The sequence below is a fragment of the Meleagris gallopavo genome, chromosome 10 (assembly GCF_905368555.1).
Source record: "Meleagris gallopavo chromosome 10, MGAL_WU_HG_1.1, whole genome shotgun sequence".
NCBI lineage: Eukaryota > Metazoa > Chordata > Aves > Galliformes > Phasianidae > Meleagris > Meleagris gallopavo.
The window spans coordinates 18,422,989-18,439,923 of record NC_139413.1 but is presented as its reverse complement, the minus strand read 5'-3'; the positions used below and the strand labels follow the sequence as shown (position 1 = coordinate 18,439,923).

The following is a 16,935-nucleotide window of genomic DNA, read 5'->3' as shown; positions in this document are numbered from 1 at the left end:
CAGTACAAATCTTTAGCTTTCTAGGGGAATTCAAATTGAATTCAGGATATGTATACTGAAAAAAATAAATTAAGAAAGTGAACTGCTTACAAACAAATCCAGCCAGCTTGTTTGACCTATGTCTCTCTATCATATTCTCCAACTCTTTTCCACTTGTGCAGGTATTCCAGCTAAGAATTTGACTATTACACATTAGTAATGCATTACCTGAGAATCTGCTGTGTATCTGTACTTTGACAGTTCCTTGATTATTTAAAAATTCATTTGCTTCTGAAGTACTGTTTGTGTTCTTTTCCAAATCTTCCATTGAATTTGCCCTGTTAAGTTTGTTGCTTGATATTTTTTCTTTCTGCCAGTCTTTGGATATGATTGAGTTGTTCTCATCATCCTGAATTAACATGGTTGTCTCTGCAGGATCCTCCAAGGCAGGTTTGAAAACAGCATCATTTTCTATTTTATCACAGGTACCACAGGATTCACACGGCTGAAGGCCTGCATCTGACTGGCTCTTGTCTACTTCCATACTCTCTTCAACACTTGTAGCCTGTGCATCTTCAACTTCCACAATGGGTTCTTTAAGTTCTTCATGAAGCAAATCCATTAGGCAACGCAAAAATTCTTGTGCATCCTAGGATTTTAAACAAGTTTTACAATATTATTCCATTATATTTGGAAAATATTTATGTTGAATCATGAAGGGATACTGATTAACGAGAACAATACGGACTGCTGGCATAAAAAAACAATTAAAAGAGTAAGGTAAACTCCTTTGGAGTTCTGGTGTTCAAAATAAATCTCATTATAAAAAAAAAATCTCAAAAAAAAATCTCACAAATCTCAAATAAATCTCTCTCCAGACCACATATTTGCTTTCTATATTCATTTCTTGCACATCACAAGGACTCTCGCCATACAAATTGCCTCCAAAACACTCCAATTGAAAAGAAAACTTATTTCAACAACTTTTAACCGTAATACTTTCATAGTTTCTATGTACAATTAATATAATTCAAGTAACTACCAACAGTATGGTCAGGTTCCAGCTTTACTAGTAATGGAATGTTTTAGGATAGTTTTTTTATGCTGTGCCTTCAGCCAAGTAATTAGTGCCTTGCTTTCACTGGGCAAGGAAGCATTTTATTAAAAGTTTTACAATCTGCTTAGCACATCTTTCCAATTTCATCAAACTGTCAGTAAGAGCTTAGTTTTTCTTCTCAAGCCTAGGCAGGACTCCTCAAGAACCATCATTGTTTCCACAAAGAGCTGTCAAGCATTACCACAAGCCTAATCCATGTTTGGAAATGCTACTTTAAAAACCACTAAATCTCAAAAATCTGTGCAATAGCTTGGTTCCTGACAGTAGAGAATATCTAATAAAAGTAACCACGAGAGAAAACCTCTTTTTCCTGGCAACAACAGCTGCTTGCATTTTCCCTGTTCTATTTCATAATAATCATTTTCATAACAATCATCATTGCCACCCATCAGAGCAATTAGTTGTTAAGCTCACAGCTGCTGACCAGAAAACATTCTTTCACTGATTTTTGGTATAAAACAAATTTTGTTATTTTCTTAAAAAGTACAGCATTAGGTATTTTTTTTCCACTACCAAAAATAAATAAATAAATAAATAAATAAATAAATAAATAAATAAATAAATAAATAAATGCTTACTTGCTGGAAATCCTTTTCCAAGAAAACAAGAATCAAAACATTAAATGCAGATTAACTGATAACCACTCTTCCTTTAGCAAAATCACTGTTTACCCAACGTGTGAGGATGAACAGTAGAAGAGTGCTGGTCAGCTTAGACCGATCTGCCTTTAATTGTTGCCATGAAACTTACTGAAGTAATGTTATAATGCAATCCAGGCAGAACCTAGAAATCTCTCTTTAAGCGCTGCTACCCACATAAAAAGATTCTCCTCAGCATTCAAAGCTGCAAGAATTAAGTTTCCCTATAGATTCCTTTATGTCATTTACCAAGACTGATATTCTACTTTTCCAGGAACTCATGCAACTCTTAAAAAAAAAAATAAAGTATGTAAATTAAAAAACACTGATATTACTCTGTAAACATTTACTTTAAAGCTCTACACAGCATTTGGACATCAAAACACATTCTAACCCTCTCATCCTCTCACCAATACATGATAATTGAGACAGCAAATCTCCTTTGAGTAATATCTGGTTCCTGAAATCTGGTGAAGATGTTAGTAAGCTTTTCTAACGACAGGGGTTAAATCTCTCCTCCAGCCCAAATGTTTTTAATAAAGTACTACAAACAGAATCAATGAAGCAAGATACTATCTGAAGGATCAACTGAAGAATGCCTTTTATTATAAAACAATCCATGTCTATAATCTATCTAATAGATTACCAACTTACAGTTCCCACAAGACTACTTGTAAAATACACTGTATTTTTTTAAATTATTAAATGAAAATTCAAATTAAGAAAATATAACTTGTAGGTGAATTAATGTATAGTTTGAATTTGCTTTAAATAGATATAAAAAGTATGATATTTCAAGCTTTAAGTTAAAAATTGAAAGACAAATTTACAGCCTTGGTGACATAAAACACATAAGAAAGTTTTACCTGTTGAGAGTAGCCTCGAAAAGTTGGATTAACACTTTTAATTCCTTGAAATAAGCCAGTTGGAACAACAGAACCAGGCCTAAAAAAAAAGTTTAAATTACATAAATAACCATTTTTTAAAGACTGCATTCAGGTAGAATTTTCCAAACTTAGTGGGATAATAACTTAATCTGCAACTGAACTATGATATGTACAACATCAATAATGCTAATCTTAACACAAATTTAGTTCAAAATTAACTATACAAAAAGAAAATTGACAAAGACTGTATCAGGCCTTTTATACTACATTTCTTGTAAGAGAATCAGATGTTGGATCACATGTAGTCTTGACACTATGCACAATTATTTCTTTAACATTCTATGCATACCTGTATTTTCTTAGATGAAGATAACAGAAATTACCACGTAAGGAGTTTGAAGCAACTGATATTTGATACAGATTTAAGGACAGAGTAATGATAAACAGATGTAAACTATTACTAAAAGTTCAATGCCACTTTTTTATAGAGTTTATTGCTTATTTCTTGTCATATCTCCCTTACTGCAAATTACACCAATTTTTGTCCTGTCATTGGTAGATACTGATAACTGCCTGTAAGAATGGTAAAAATCATGCAGGATAGAGTTCCTTACTTTAGGAGAGTAATTCTGTGATATCTACAAAATAAGTTAGACGAGTAGGACAGATTAATCCACCCTTTATGACTCCAGAATTTATTTATAACCATTTTATCATCAAAGTGTTGTAATACCTGTTTTTGTGCCAGAGTTCTGTCATCAGCTTGAGGTAACTTTTACAAATTGCTGGTTTTTTATCTGTTCGGGCTAAGCCTCCACAGTCAAGAAAGAAATGTGTCAAAGGTGGGCTGATTTAAAAAGATAAAAATTTTTTTTCAGTGTTACATTGAAATAGAAGAGTAAATCCACATTTCATAAGACTATTAAAAGAAGAGCAATATTACTATGTAATTGAACAATTCAATATCATTTCTTAACAGCACAACTTCAGAAGTACAGCAACACTGCCCTTCTAATGCATTCTGACATTTATTGAAGCACCAGAATTTGCCATAGGGATTCAAATACAAGGCAACATTTACTAGCAATGACAGAAATACATATGTACCACTACAACAGTAATTACAGAATAGCTTGGGCTGGAAAGGACCTTAAAGATTATCTAGATCAAACATCCTCCTTATCTGGGCGACCTCTTCCAGTGCCTCACCACCCTTTGCGTAAAGCATTTCCTTCTAAAATCTGACTTAAAGCTCCCCTTCTTTTAGTTTAAAACTATTCCCTTATCCTATCATTATTACCCCTCATAAAGAGTCTCCTCCAATCTTTGCTGTAGGAATCCCTGAAGTAATGCAAAGGCTGCTATAAGATCTCCCCAGAGCCTTCCCTTCTCTAGGCTGAACAATCAACTCTCCCAGCCTGTCTCCACAGGATAAGAGCTCCAGCTCTCTATCATCCTCATGGCCTCTCCCTGGACCCACTGAAAAATTTTTACATCCTTCTCAAGCTGGGGGCCCCAGAGCTGAATGCAGTACTTCAGGTGGAGTCTCAGGAGAGCAGCATAGAGGGGGAGAATCATCTCCCTTGACCTGCTAGCTACAGTTCTGGGTTGCAAGTACACATCACCAGCTTACATTCAGGTTTTTTTTGCCCACCAGTTCCCCAGACTGCATTCATGTTTGGGATTAACTCAACCCAGGTGCAGGACCTTGTACTTGGCCTTAACATCTATATAAAGAACTATTTACCTTTTTAATTCATGCTATGTCACTATCTCACATACTCTAACTTCTCTTCCTTTTGGATGTCTCTCACACAGATTGGACCTATTTTTAGCCAACAAAGCAGATACTGCTGTGTACACGTTAACTTTGCTATTTTTTTTTAAAGAATAATTTCCTCATGATTAGATGCCTTGTCTGCTCTTTACCTCCTAGAGAGATTTCCCTTTGTTCTCCTCTCCCTCATAGAGTTTCTCAGTAAGGTCCACTTAACCTTGTGACCTACCTTGGCAGCCAATCGCAGATGCACACAAAGTATACCATACAAGCTTAAGTACTGTGCTAGCCTAACCATTCCTAGTGCAAGAAACTTCAGAGTTAAAATTTCTCTTTTCAGTTTTTGTAGATTTCCGTTGTCAACTGGTACCCCTTTGGAAGGAGAAAATACTGTATTCCAGCCATTTCTAATATGATTTAGAATAGAATGTTACATATATTCCTTGTAAGGATAAAATTTGGACCTTTTGATCTTAACGTTTCTTTTTTCATTTAGGGCTCACTCATGTGTGTTCCATATGATTTCTTCCATAGGAAAAAAGAAAAAAAGAACAGCTTTCATCAAATTTTTCTTCTGATTTCTAGAACCACACTTTTATTTAGGACAGTTAGGAATTAGAATCAAACAAGTAAAAAACAGACTAGTTCACATATCACAATATATTTTTCTATCAGTGACACAACTGCTTGTAGTACGCAAGATTGAGAATTAACAAATACGTTTTCTTCTTCAATAGTCTAACCCATCAAAATACTTCAACCTTGAGAAAATATGTGCACAAGCAAATAGAAAATCTCATTTACAACCATTCTGCTTACCAGTTGGAAAGAGCCTGTAAAGCTGCATTCATGTAACAAGTGTTACCAATATTTTTTAATCCTGTTAGACCTGAAAAAAAAAAAAAAAAAAAAAAGATATTCAGCAAGTCTGCTAATCTAAGGCATAATAAGAAAAACATCTCATAGTAAATATGTGCTAATTAAAATGCTTGTGTCACAGTGTCACAGTTAAAAAGCCCATTATAATGCAGAGTTTTAACTAAAAGAAACACAGGACTCCTAAGTCTTGCGTCGAGATTACTACATAAGGTAATTAACATTTTGGTATTGGGTATAAAACACTTCAGAAAAGCAGATCATGTTTCATATTAATTCTTGCTGTTTTATGACAGTTGCAGAGTGTTATTTTAAAATACAGTTGTCAAGCATTTATACTTTAGTAGAATTTAAATGATTTACACATTCAGTTAAATTGTTTCTATGCTGCATTCAAAACAGTTACTCATACTACCAAAATAATCAAAATGAAGATTTAACTTTTTTGTCAAGTTCATGTTAACATTTAAATATGATAGTAAACACTCAAAATGTACTCGCCATGTGACTACTCATTACCAGAGCCATAATTAAATTAGAACCAGTCTTTTCCTCTGCCAATTACATACCCTTATTGTTATACACAGACTGCTCAATTAAGATTACCACAAAGAATTTATTTTCAAGCCCAGTTTGTTTACTTTCTTGACTGATATCCACATATAGTTTTCCCACACACATAAAAGCTACAACTAACATATTCTTTCAGTGATTGCAGAGGCAAGCAAAAATGGTCTCTAATTTGAGGAGAGGCTATTCAAAGAAGTCATAATTATCATACAATCTCAATTCAGGGAAAAATTCATCTGAACCACAAGCTATTCAGAGCTACTGAAGCATTAAATTAATAAACTGATTCACCTCAAAATAAATTTGCTGTTGTGTGGGAAAATAATAACACCAGCACAGAATCAGTAAGACAGATAAAGTTACATTTATCAATCAACATCACTGATTCTAACAGAATCCTTTAAGTATAAGGCTAACCCTTATCTGGTCCATATCAGAAAAGGAAACCTAAAATGGATTTACGTATATTAGAAAATTTAACTGAAAAATAAACTTTTTTTTTTTTAATTAAAGGGATTTTTTCACTAAGCTGTAAAAGGTTTCTGTCCGTGTGGGTAGAAATACAGTCCTGTGTCCCACATCTGTGCATACTCTTAGTCCCTTCCAAGACTCACTACAGAAAGGACAGTCATTCTTAAACATGAAAGTAGTAATAATTCTGAACTGTGACTGTTGAAATATCTGCAGCTATTTGAAAGAAATAAGACAACAATCTAACAAAGTTTTCCAACCTGCAATGTTGGAAGTGAAGTTTTTGAAGAGATTTCTTTCCTCATGATGAAATATTTCAATGCTTATTTCATCAAAAACATACAGAAAGTATTTTTAGTTTTTTTCTTCAAATTTGAGGTGTATGGACATAACCACATCAGTGTTACTGGGAAGTACAGCACAATTCTATTCGTACATTACTTCCATACAATTTACATTCCCAGAAATACTCATAGGATAATAAAAAAAACCTCATATATACACATCGGCAGGAAAAAAAAAATAACTAGGAATAAAACACGTGGTTTAATGAGTTTAGGGCAGATGGCAAATTAGTGGGGTGGAGATATATCCATAAAGACTGTGCCAGACAACAGAAGGGGCAAAGTAGGCTTTTCGGTCAATGCCAGCAGACTTGCCTGAGAGAACACCAATAGCAGATGAGTAAAAGAGAAATAAGATCCATATACCAGAATAACTCTTACCATCACTGAAGGAAAACAAACTCCCTTAACACATGCATTAGATTCTCAAAAGTGACACCTTAAAAGTCTACTGGTCAGGTATTACTAAGAAAATGACAATTAGAAATACTTTCTAACAAATACGCGTATCCTTTGTGATACCAGTTCAATGTAAAGAAACAATTCCAGTTAGAACAGAACTAATACATAACTGGAGAACAGACTTGGAGATGGACACATGCAATAAAGATGAATAAAGTGTTGGATTTTACTTTCTTTACCTCTAGTCTTTAACTCATCTTCTTCCACTTCTATATCAAGGTCATCAAATACTGCTGATAATGGAATCTTCAGTGTGGGAACACTGGGTATTTTAAAATCCTTATAAGGAGAAAAGGAAAAAAGTGTATTTGTATTTATCCTTCCCTGTTAACTTTGCCAATTAGTAACTAAAACGACTTGAATGAATTTCAACATTTTACTGTCCATGAAGTGAGCATACCAGGATTTCAAAATTAATAGATTTTACCATGAAATAATACATCTTTATTTTCATATTAGTAGCTACAGTATTGCATGATTTTATGACAATAGCTGAAGAATTGAAACAAAGCAAGCTGTAGTGTTTTCTTTCCTTGACATTAGTTATCACATCAAGGCCACAGTTTGTGGTTCTGATATGCCACCAGATGGCTCACTGCATTTAAGAAAGACAAACTGTAAGAAACAAAAATATACAAACGCAGAAATAGATTATTAGGCAAACAATTACTGCCTGACAGGCTCTTTTTGTGAGCACATAAAAATTCTACATAAAGTGTGAGATAGACAAAGTCCTGCTGATTTCTCTGTACACCATGCCTATTTCTTTGGCAGACTAAACCAGGTTAAGTGTCACAGTGCAGAAGTTCAGAAGTCTAGACTTTGCTTTATATCAAGTCACTAGAAATTCTAGTTAACAGATGTTACAAAAAATTCCAACGATACAACACCAATTGAGATGCTGGCTCGTCTTTCTGTCCCACTTCCATCTTCAATAGTAAAACACTGCACACAACTTACATATCATCTTTCCCGATACTCTATTCCCCAAACAAGATATTTTTAGAAATACAGCACTTTTATCAGTATTAACCAAGCTACTCATCAGTTTTATGTAAGTACATTAAACACAATAAAGAAATAACACCCATTTTCCAGATATATGCTGAACAACTATACATTTAAAAGAGATGAAAGAATTGTACCCTTAAATTTAACCCAGTACTTTTTCTGTACCTTAAGAGTTTTTTACTGACTAATAAACAATTAGGCTATAAGATGAAAACAGCGTTCTTAGGAAGCACAGATTACAGAGTCTGAACATACAAGGTTGGCACTGTCTCTTCAGAAAAATTTTGTAAGAACGGAGAGAAATGAGCAGAAAGCATAGTCACAAGAATTCAGAAAAGTCAGTTTCACAAGCGAAGTCACAAAGTTTACTGCAAAGCTACAGCTGTCCATTTCACTGGGTTAAAAAAATACCTGCACACTATTTTCTAGTGTTTGAGTCAGTCTTGCATTCGGCAATGGAGAATGACATCCTAATTTTCTATCCAGGAACACTTCCTTACTACAGGCATAACACCAAACACGGAGCGTAGTAAGGTTGACAGTTAGACAGTGTTTTGTCTCCTAAAACAAGCAAAAAAAAAAACAAGAATATGATTCACAGATTTAGCATAATTAAATAACAGAAATATTAAAATACTGGATCTTTCGATAACGAAATAAATGTGCATGTTAAGATACTTAATTTTTATAGCAACTTGGTTAGTACAATTTTAGAACATGCGGCAATACATTATTAGCATAAGCCACTCAAGGTAGAAACAACATATGATCAGTCTCCTAGCCACTATCATACACGTGTGATATGCTTCTGTGTAATTATAAAAGCAAGAAAACTGATTGTAGTCAGAAGAATTACATTTTGCAATAAACTCATTCTTGAAGTATGTCTGCTATTGGTCATAATAGCAGTCTCCTTCTCCCACATACTAAGAATGATGTTTTATTCTACTGATTTGCTGTATAAAATTCAGGCCACTGGTTACTTAACAAACAATTAGAAGAATAATACAAGATTTTTGCTCCATTTACAGTAAGAGCTGCTCTTAGAAAAAAACACTAATTCTACACTCAATTACTTCTTCATATGACAGCTCCACATTATAGACACAAAAAATTTTGATGGAGAATATTTTCACTATATAGTGATATAGTTATAACTATCACCTTTCTTTTGTGAACTTCTTTTCTTACTGTAAGATCAGAACAACTGCTCTTAAACTCCAAAGATTTTCACCACCCTTCAGTGTATATGGCAGCACTGACTAGCTTTATAGATGAGAGATTTTCTACCAATTAGGAAAATAATACCACAGCTGCAAGGATGCCTGACTTCCAAGTTCCCTTTTCTTAATATGGTCTTGTAAAATAATGATGTTTTTTAATATTAAATGTGGACTATAGTTTCCTTAAGTAGCCTTCCAATTGCACAATAAGTGACTTCTTTGTAAGACTTTATATAAAGGCTCTAGAACTATGATTCAGCTTAAAAAGCTTGTTAAAGAAGTACACTTGTATGTAGATTTATATTAATCCAATACTGATGTCTATAGACATGCAGTAGACTCTGCAACAGAAAAAAAAGTCAGAAGCGGGAGTAAAATGCAATCAAAACATTTAGAAGCAAGCATGCTATTTGTTCATTAATATTCATCAGTTGTAGAGTTAGGGAATTTTTTTGGTTGCTTGTTTTCTTCCTCAGTATTATTAAAAACCAAAAGTTTTACAGTGTGCAGTCACCAATTTATTTTCTGAGACAGATGAATTGTAAATTGGTGACAAGAATTTCATTTAATCAGAAAGCCAGTGAGTAGGATATGTTAATAAAATAACCTCAGCATATTCATAGAATGGCTTAGGTTGGAGGGGCCCTAAAAGGTCATCTACTTCCAGCCTCCCTGCCATAGCAAGGTTGCCAACCACTAGATCAGGCTGCCCAGGATCCCATCCAACCTGGTCTTGGATGCCTCCAGAAATGGGGCATCCACAACTTTTCTAGGCAAACTGTTTCAGCATCTTATCACCCTCTAAGTATCTAACCTAAATCTCCCCTCTTTTAGTTTAAAGCTATTCTCCCTTGTCCTATCAGTCTAACCATGTAAAGAGTTGGTCCAACTTGTAAGCTCCCTTCAAGTACTGGAAGGCTGCAATCAGGTCTCCCTGGAGCCTTCTCCAAGCTAAACAAGTCAAACACATTCAATCTTCCTTCACAAGAGAGTGGATCCACGGCTCTCCTGTGGTTCCTCTCCAACAGTTCCATATCCTTCCTGCACTGGGGGCCCGAGGCCCAGACACAGTACTCCAGATGGGGCCTCACAAGGGCAGAGCACAGGGGGACAAACACCTCTCATTCTTCTGGCCACCCCTTTGTTGATGCAGCCCACGGTACAGCTGGCTGGAGCACACTGCTGGCTCACATCCAGCTTTTCTTCTATCAGGATCCCCAAATCCTTCTCTTATTTGTTGAGAAAAAGTGATGTAGCTTATTTGCTTCATTTTGGCAAAGTCTCCAGTCACACATGTATGTGCACTGAAGAAACCACAAGCGTAAGATCCAAACAGATGCGCTCAAGCTGGTCAGCCCAGCCAGAACTCAGCATGCTGGCAAACACACAGCACACACACCACTGCTCCTACCAACCTGAATCTAAAATCAAAATCTAGCAGGAGAGGACGTGCTCAGCTTGATTTACAGGGTTTTTATCTGAAGCCACTATAACAGGGACAATAACACAGAAACAAAGCACCAGTTTCATGAATTAAGAATCACTGTTTTTAACATCTGTTTTACTCTATCTTCGTTAATACAACTTCCCTCCTCTCATTCATTAGGCAACCATAATCCCATGAAGGCACAGCATAAAACTTGAAGTACTCAAGAAGACTTTTGTCTACAGATCTTGAAAATTATCACTGTTTATGTGGGTGGGTTGTTTTTTTGTGTTTACTGTTCCTTTTAATATTCACCAAAGTCTTTATAGGAGCTCAGGTTCAGAATTGCATAAATAATTGTGCAGCTGCACAGAGATCTTATTCAAACATCCCTAAGCTAGTAAAACATGATCCTATCAGTGAAAAAACAAAAATAAAGTGTTATGCCAACATATATTATTGACTTCATTAAACAGGGTAAGAAAGTTCTGTGATTCTTCTTCACTGTTTCAAGCTACTGTGTTACTGGCAAATGCACTTACCTGGGAATGGGTGGTACTGTGATCGACATGGGATTCACCACAGCCAACATACGTGCATCTGTTCTGTTGAATGAGATATGAAGTACACAGAATTAAAAAGTGGCGTCAAATAGGTTTACAGAGTAGGAGCACACTGCCAGTCCATTTTAAATGCACTAATATTTCAAACTTGCAGGTTCCTACAGAAACCAAGAGACATGCGCAGTAAGTGTTAAAATAAATATTACCTGAAGCTAAGTAAGAATGCTGCAAGATTTAACTCAACTCCTTACACTGGTGGAGAGCATTAAACCGTTAGTATTTCTGGAATTTTATTTTTTGCCATTTTGATATTTTAGTTCAAATTAAAGTCAAAATATCTTTTTACAATTCATTATTTGATAGAGACTGTGACAGAAATATTAAGTGAGCTCAGTGTCAAAAACACTGATGTACTACAAACTAGAAGTATGACATATTTATATAAAAATGCCTTTATGCCCTTATAAACAAGGCCTATTTGTCATAGAATTTTCCCACTATTCACTGATTCTTTATCTTTATTTAGAGTTTTCTGGCACTGTATGGCTAGGTGCTCACTGCATTTTAATTAAAAAAGATCCAAAGCAGTTGTTAAATTCAACTGTTGAGTTTAATTTTGTTAATTGCAAAACATATTTGGCTGAGTTGAATATGAAATCTCGCAGTTGTCAATCTTCAAGCAGTTTTCATTAATTCCTCATTTGCATGAGTCAAGACAATTCTGAAGAGGGTACAGCATGTTATCTGTATAGTACTCTAAGCATGTTAATTTATGCAATCAAATTGCAGCTGGACAGTAAATTTCTACATTAAATAATCACAGGTGTTGGTTAGGTTACAGATAGTTAACATGCTGGGATCTCACCATGTGCTCGCTGTTTTTCTATGCACAAAAGGTGAAGGACAAGATGTTAATTCATCCAAGAGGAGATGTATCACAGCATGAAACTTTAAATGTACTACTGTAATCAGAAAACTCAACTGGAACTGTTGGTATGAAATTAAGGTTTTCAATAAGAGTCCAAGAGTTCTAAGTGAGAAATAAAAAACAAGCTTTAAGCTTCACAGCATTTCCCCTCCTGCCAGGTTCATGCATCCCTTAACACCTCTTCCTACTTGTCTTGCTATCACCAAGAGGATTTTTATATGTAATTAAACTTCAAATCAAAAGACATTAAGGGTGGCTGTTTTTCCTTCCTATCTCTTTTATTTAAATATACAATTTTTTTTTTATTTTTGCAGACAGAAAGAATAAGGTAACAATATGTTTTAGATAGAACTATATATAGTGTAAATACAGTACAAAATTCAGATAAGTTTGAAGGATGTTTCTATATGTTTAAAAAAGGGGGAGAATACTACTAATTTTAAGAATCAATATTCAGAGCATCTGTTTTGTTTTTACTGCTAGATGCTGTTACTAAAAATTGTAAGAGAAGGTTAGAAAAAGTAGCTTAATTTATTCAGGAACAATATATTATCTTATTATCTACAGACATGATGGAAAGATTTACTTTTTTTTTAAGCTATAAAACAGGAAGAAATCTTAACATGCTGGCTTCTTTTAAAGAAGTCTCATTTCAAACACAGTAAGTTGCAAGAAAAAGAACTTCAGTGTAGTTGTTCCTTCCATCAACAAAAAACACTGTCAACTTCTATCTGTAGCCATGCAGAAAAAAATTAAAATTGAGCCACTTACCTCCAAGCATGCCCAAAGGTTGGGTCCTCTAACTTTACAGTCCTGACAAGTGCCCTGTTCAGTTAAACAAGCAAAGATTGATTTTTAGTTACTGTCATCAGTAAACCACAACCTCAAGACAAACTAAGAGGAAAATACTGTAAGACCAACTATCAACTGAATTTCAAACATCAACTAATCTTTAATATAGAAAAAAAAAAAAGTGCTGATACTAGCTCAATTCTTGTTTCTCTTAAGCCAATTTTAAGCTTCATATATCTCTAGTGAAATCTTAGAGCTCTGAGATTTCATCTGAAGAAATGTTCCTCTAAATAAAGCATAAATATATTTCATGTTACCTTATCATCAAAATCAGTCTTGCTTATCAATTTAACATCAAGAAGAATGAAAATGGAACTTGTAACACTTGCACATTCTCATTTCCATACATTCAACACTCCGTTGCAAAGGTTTACAAAGAAGATATGACGCTGGAGAAAAGCTATTCCTCTCAGCAGCAAACTGCTCCACTTCTACAAAGAAATACCGTGGACTGAAAAGGGTTGACTTTTCATCATTTCCCAGTTATTAAAACGAGTTACAAAATCTTTTGTTCTCTTTATTAATACTAGCAAGAAACCAAGAGTTCAGACAGGTTTTCAATCTGTGGCTCCTCTATCAGGAAATAAACTGTGATCCAACAAAAATCATTTGTCCGTTACAGTTTCCACTTGAAACATCAGTTATACTACCTAGTCTATAGTTACACTTCCACATTCTAAGTAACCAGTTGTCACAACAGCAGCATCTGAAGAAGTTCTGCTTATCTCTTTTAAGTGATATTTCCATTAAAACATCACTTGCTTTCAAAAACACTGATGGGAAATATACTCTTAAATATTAAGTATGGAAAAAAGACTTTCACCTTTGAAGTCCATTATTTGTACCATATTTAGTTTAAACCTTATTACAGCAGCACAAAAAGATTTTACTCCATGTTTAGCACTTTTTTTTTTTCCTTTTTATGCCCAGCAATACATGATGAGCTGTGCAACTAAATTCACTTAACTGAGATAGGAAGGAAGGAATGTGCTACAACTCACATGAGACTTCTGTATCAATTCCTCTTTTGTTATCTCGCCAACCGATTCCAGGTGTGGGCAATTGCTGCTGAGTGATGCCATTTTCAGATGCTTCAGTTTCCGAGATCCAGAAGCTGGGATTCCCAAGACCAAGAAGGCACATTTCAACAGGAGTGAGAATGAGTAAAACCCAATTCCTTACAGAATGCAGCAATAGTAGAAATCCAATACACAATCTTTACAAGAATGTGCCTTGTAAAAATGTTAAAATAAAGAACGTATTAAAAGTAAGGGAACCAACAGTCCAAATTAAATACAGCTGAGTTCTAAAAAAAAAAAAAAAATGCAATCCTCTATTTTCTGAGTTTTAGGGCATAAACCTAAATGAGTGGAGCAAAGCCACCTGACTGAACTACTCATCTTTCTGGCTTCTAGCATGGCACTCAAAAGGCAAAAAAAGAAAGTGACAGCTTTCAAGCCTACTAAGGACTGTATGTTCTGGAAAGTGTTATTAAACAATATTGCTGAAGTGTGCTAAAGCCACACGACCTGCTTTTCAAGGCAGAACAAAACTTTATCTTGCTTTTATTTATTTACAAAGACACATATTTGATAGCAGGCACATGACATATCAAAAGCAAGTTGAAACTCGTAACTCACGTGTAGTACTGAATGCCCAGCAAACCTCTCTTGCTTGAGTTCTTCCAACAGCCCTGATGCAGACACAGAAACATCAGAAATAAGAAATGCTAACTACATTCACTTTTCATTCATTCATATACATTCACATTATTTCAATTTAAAAAAACTGAACTTGGCTATGTTATGTTCACATAAGTGCTCAGTTGACTCTTGCTCCAGTTTTGCCGCTTAAACAATTGCTATCGATACCCTCATCTCTGAAGCCCAAGAAGCCTTAAACGTTCATTGCCCAATTATCCATTCAACCTCGCTTTCCTTCACCAAGGCACGCAAGTAAACTTCCAACCTAATTCAGCAATGCACTTTCTTCTAACTGTTCGCAACCTTTGGCACTGTCTTTCCACTTCTCTTGTTTGCTTTGGCAGCTCTAGACCTGTTTCTTCACCTGCGTGACCAACCACTGCTTACAGTACTGAGTAATCCAAGGCTATGGCAGCAGAGATTGGGAACAAAACTTTGTCTGGTAAGCATCTCATACACACTTCCTAGTAAACTTCCAGCTTTTTCTCTTTGATTTGGTCTTCATTTCTACTGTCCTGTAATAACACATTTGTCATTTCAGCTTTCTCCTATTACTGAACACATTTTTTTAATGTGTTCTTACCATACTATATAAATGCTTTATATACTGCAATTATATATTATACCTATAAAAATAACATGAGACAAATCTTCATATGCCTTATCCATATATATATATACATATATATATGCACCATATATATTAATGTATAAAATATTTTAATTGAAATATTTATATATATATATGACATGCACACACATATTCAAGCGTGCACATGTATCTTTCAATCTTTTTGCATGTCAACAGCTTTACGATAAAAGACCTAAGACCACGAGGTTAGAAATACAACAGTAAATAATTAGGGATTTTTGACCAAAGTACGTCTAAATTCTCTTCCCTGATCAATGAAAGAACCTTTAAAGAGCATTATTCTTGAATATAAGTTGCAGAGAGAAAAATATTTTCTCAGCCTGTGTCTATTTGCAGTATTGCTGAAAGACTTCAAATACAAAAACAACAGTTTTTCAGGCAAAAACTCATCGACTTTGTCATACTGGAAATTCTTGTTTGAACTGTAAAGTTCCTTTCCAGAAAGGAAACAGAAGGATTTACGCACGTTTTGTCTCATATACTTTGCAATGTCTACACAAATGTTAAAAATGGATGAGTGAGTTTCAAATAAAACCTTATCTTAAAAGTCGTCACGGTGAATTAAAGCCGATTTAAGGCTTGGTATAATGCCTTACTAAAACCTTAGGCTTAATTACTTTACAAAAGTGCGTTTCTGAATGAAATGTTCCAAGCATGAATAAAGGATGAACTTCAACTCATCCTGCCAGATATCTATTTAATAGCTATTGCTCACCATTGGAACTGCAAAACCAACACAGAGAAACAACAACAAGAAAACCAACAAACTCACGTAAGCCATCACAAAAGCGTGAACAATATTTTAAAGCATCATTACCAACAAGCTATTAATTATTCAGCAGAATTCCATGGCATTACAAGACTTCTGTGGTGCCTACCAGAGAAGGCCTGTATGCACACACAGAAAAAAACATTAAACACTAAGAGTTCAAGTAACCTTGAAAGCTTACCAAAGTATTTCTTAAAAAGCATAGTAGATTTTAAATAGTTGTTTCTGTTTGTTTTTAATTTTTTAATTAAATCTAAAAATCAATGTTTCCATTCATCTAATCCTGGTAGTTAACATTTCAACAGAAGTTGAAATAAACAAACATTTTCATTCAGCTGATGTCCCCAGAGCCCTTTAATCAGATCATTTTACAGGGCTGTGCCCACACATCTGAATACTTGCCCTGCGAACACGTCTAAATGAACTAATTTGAGAAATTGAAAGATAATTATAAAAAGCTAATCTTACATAAATCCCAGTCAAATAAATTTTAAGTTTTGTACACAAAACAAAAACAGAACTCAATTGTGGAATGCTGCTGGAAGACTAAAAACAAAAGGATTATTCTGAAGACAACAGCTGCTTCAAGCAGTAACTGTGTCCTCATTAAAGGCTTTAATTACTTTGACCATACAGCTCTGAATAACACTGTATTTAGCCAGTTAGCACTAAACTCAGGGTTCTCCA

At 34.7% G+C, this 16,935-nt stretch overlaps 1 protein-coding gene across 6 annotated transcripts in view; it reads right to left on the bottom strand.

The window, feature by feature from the left end:
* The window catches only part of USP33 (ubiquitin specific peptidase 33), a 35,645-nt gene that overhangs the window by 17,086 nt on the left and 1,624 nt on the right, over positions 1–16,935 (bottom strand). For 3 of the 6 annotated variants that reach the window (XM_085231561.1, XM_085231562.1, XM_085231564.1), the window contains exons 2-12: positions 14,765–14,817; positions 14,126–14,238; positions 13,044–13,097; positions 12,327–12,374; positions 11,324–11,386; positions 8,544–8,693; positions 7,301–7,400; positions 5,218–5,287; positions 3,355–3,468; positions 2,601–2,679; positions 208–628 (exon numbers count right to left, since the gene is read on the bottom strand). In XM_085231561.1, the coding sequence (XP_085087687.1) occupies positions 208–628; positions 2,601–2,679; positions 3,355–3,468; positions 5,218–5,287; positions 7,301–7,400; positions 8,544–8,693; positions 11,324–11,386; positions 12,327–12,374; positions 13,044–13,097; positions 14,126–14,206 (1,180 nt within the window). In that variant the 5' untranslated portion in view covers positions 14,207–14,238; positions 14,765–14,817. The other 3 variants (XM_085231563.1, XM_085231565.1, XM_085231566.1) reach the window with 2 other exon arrangements.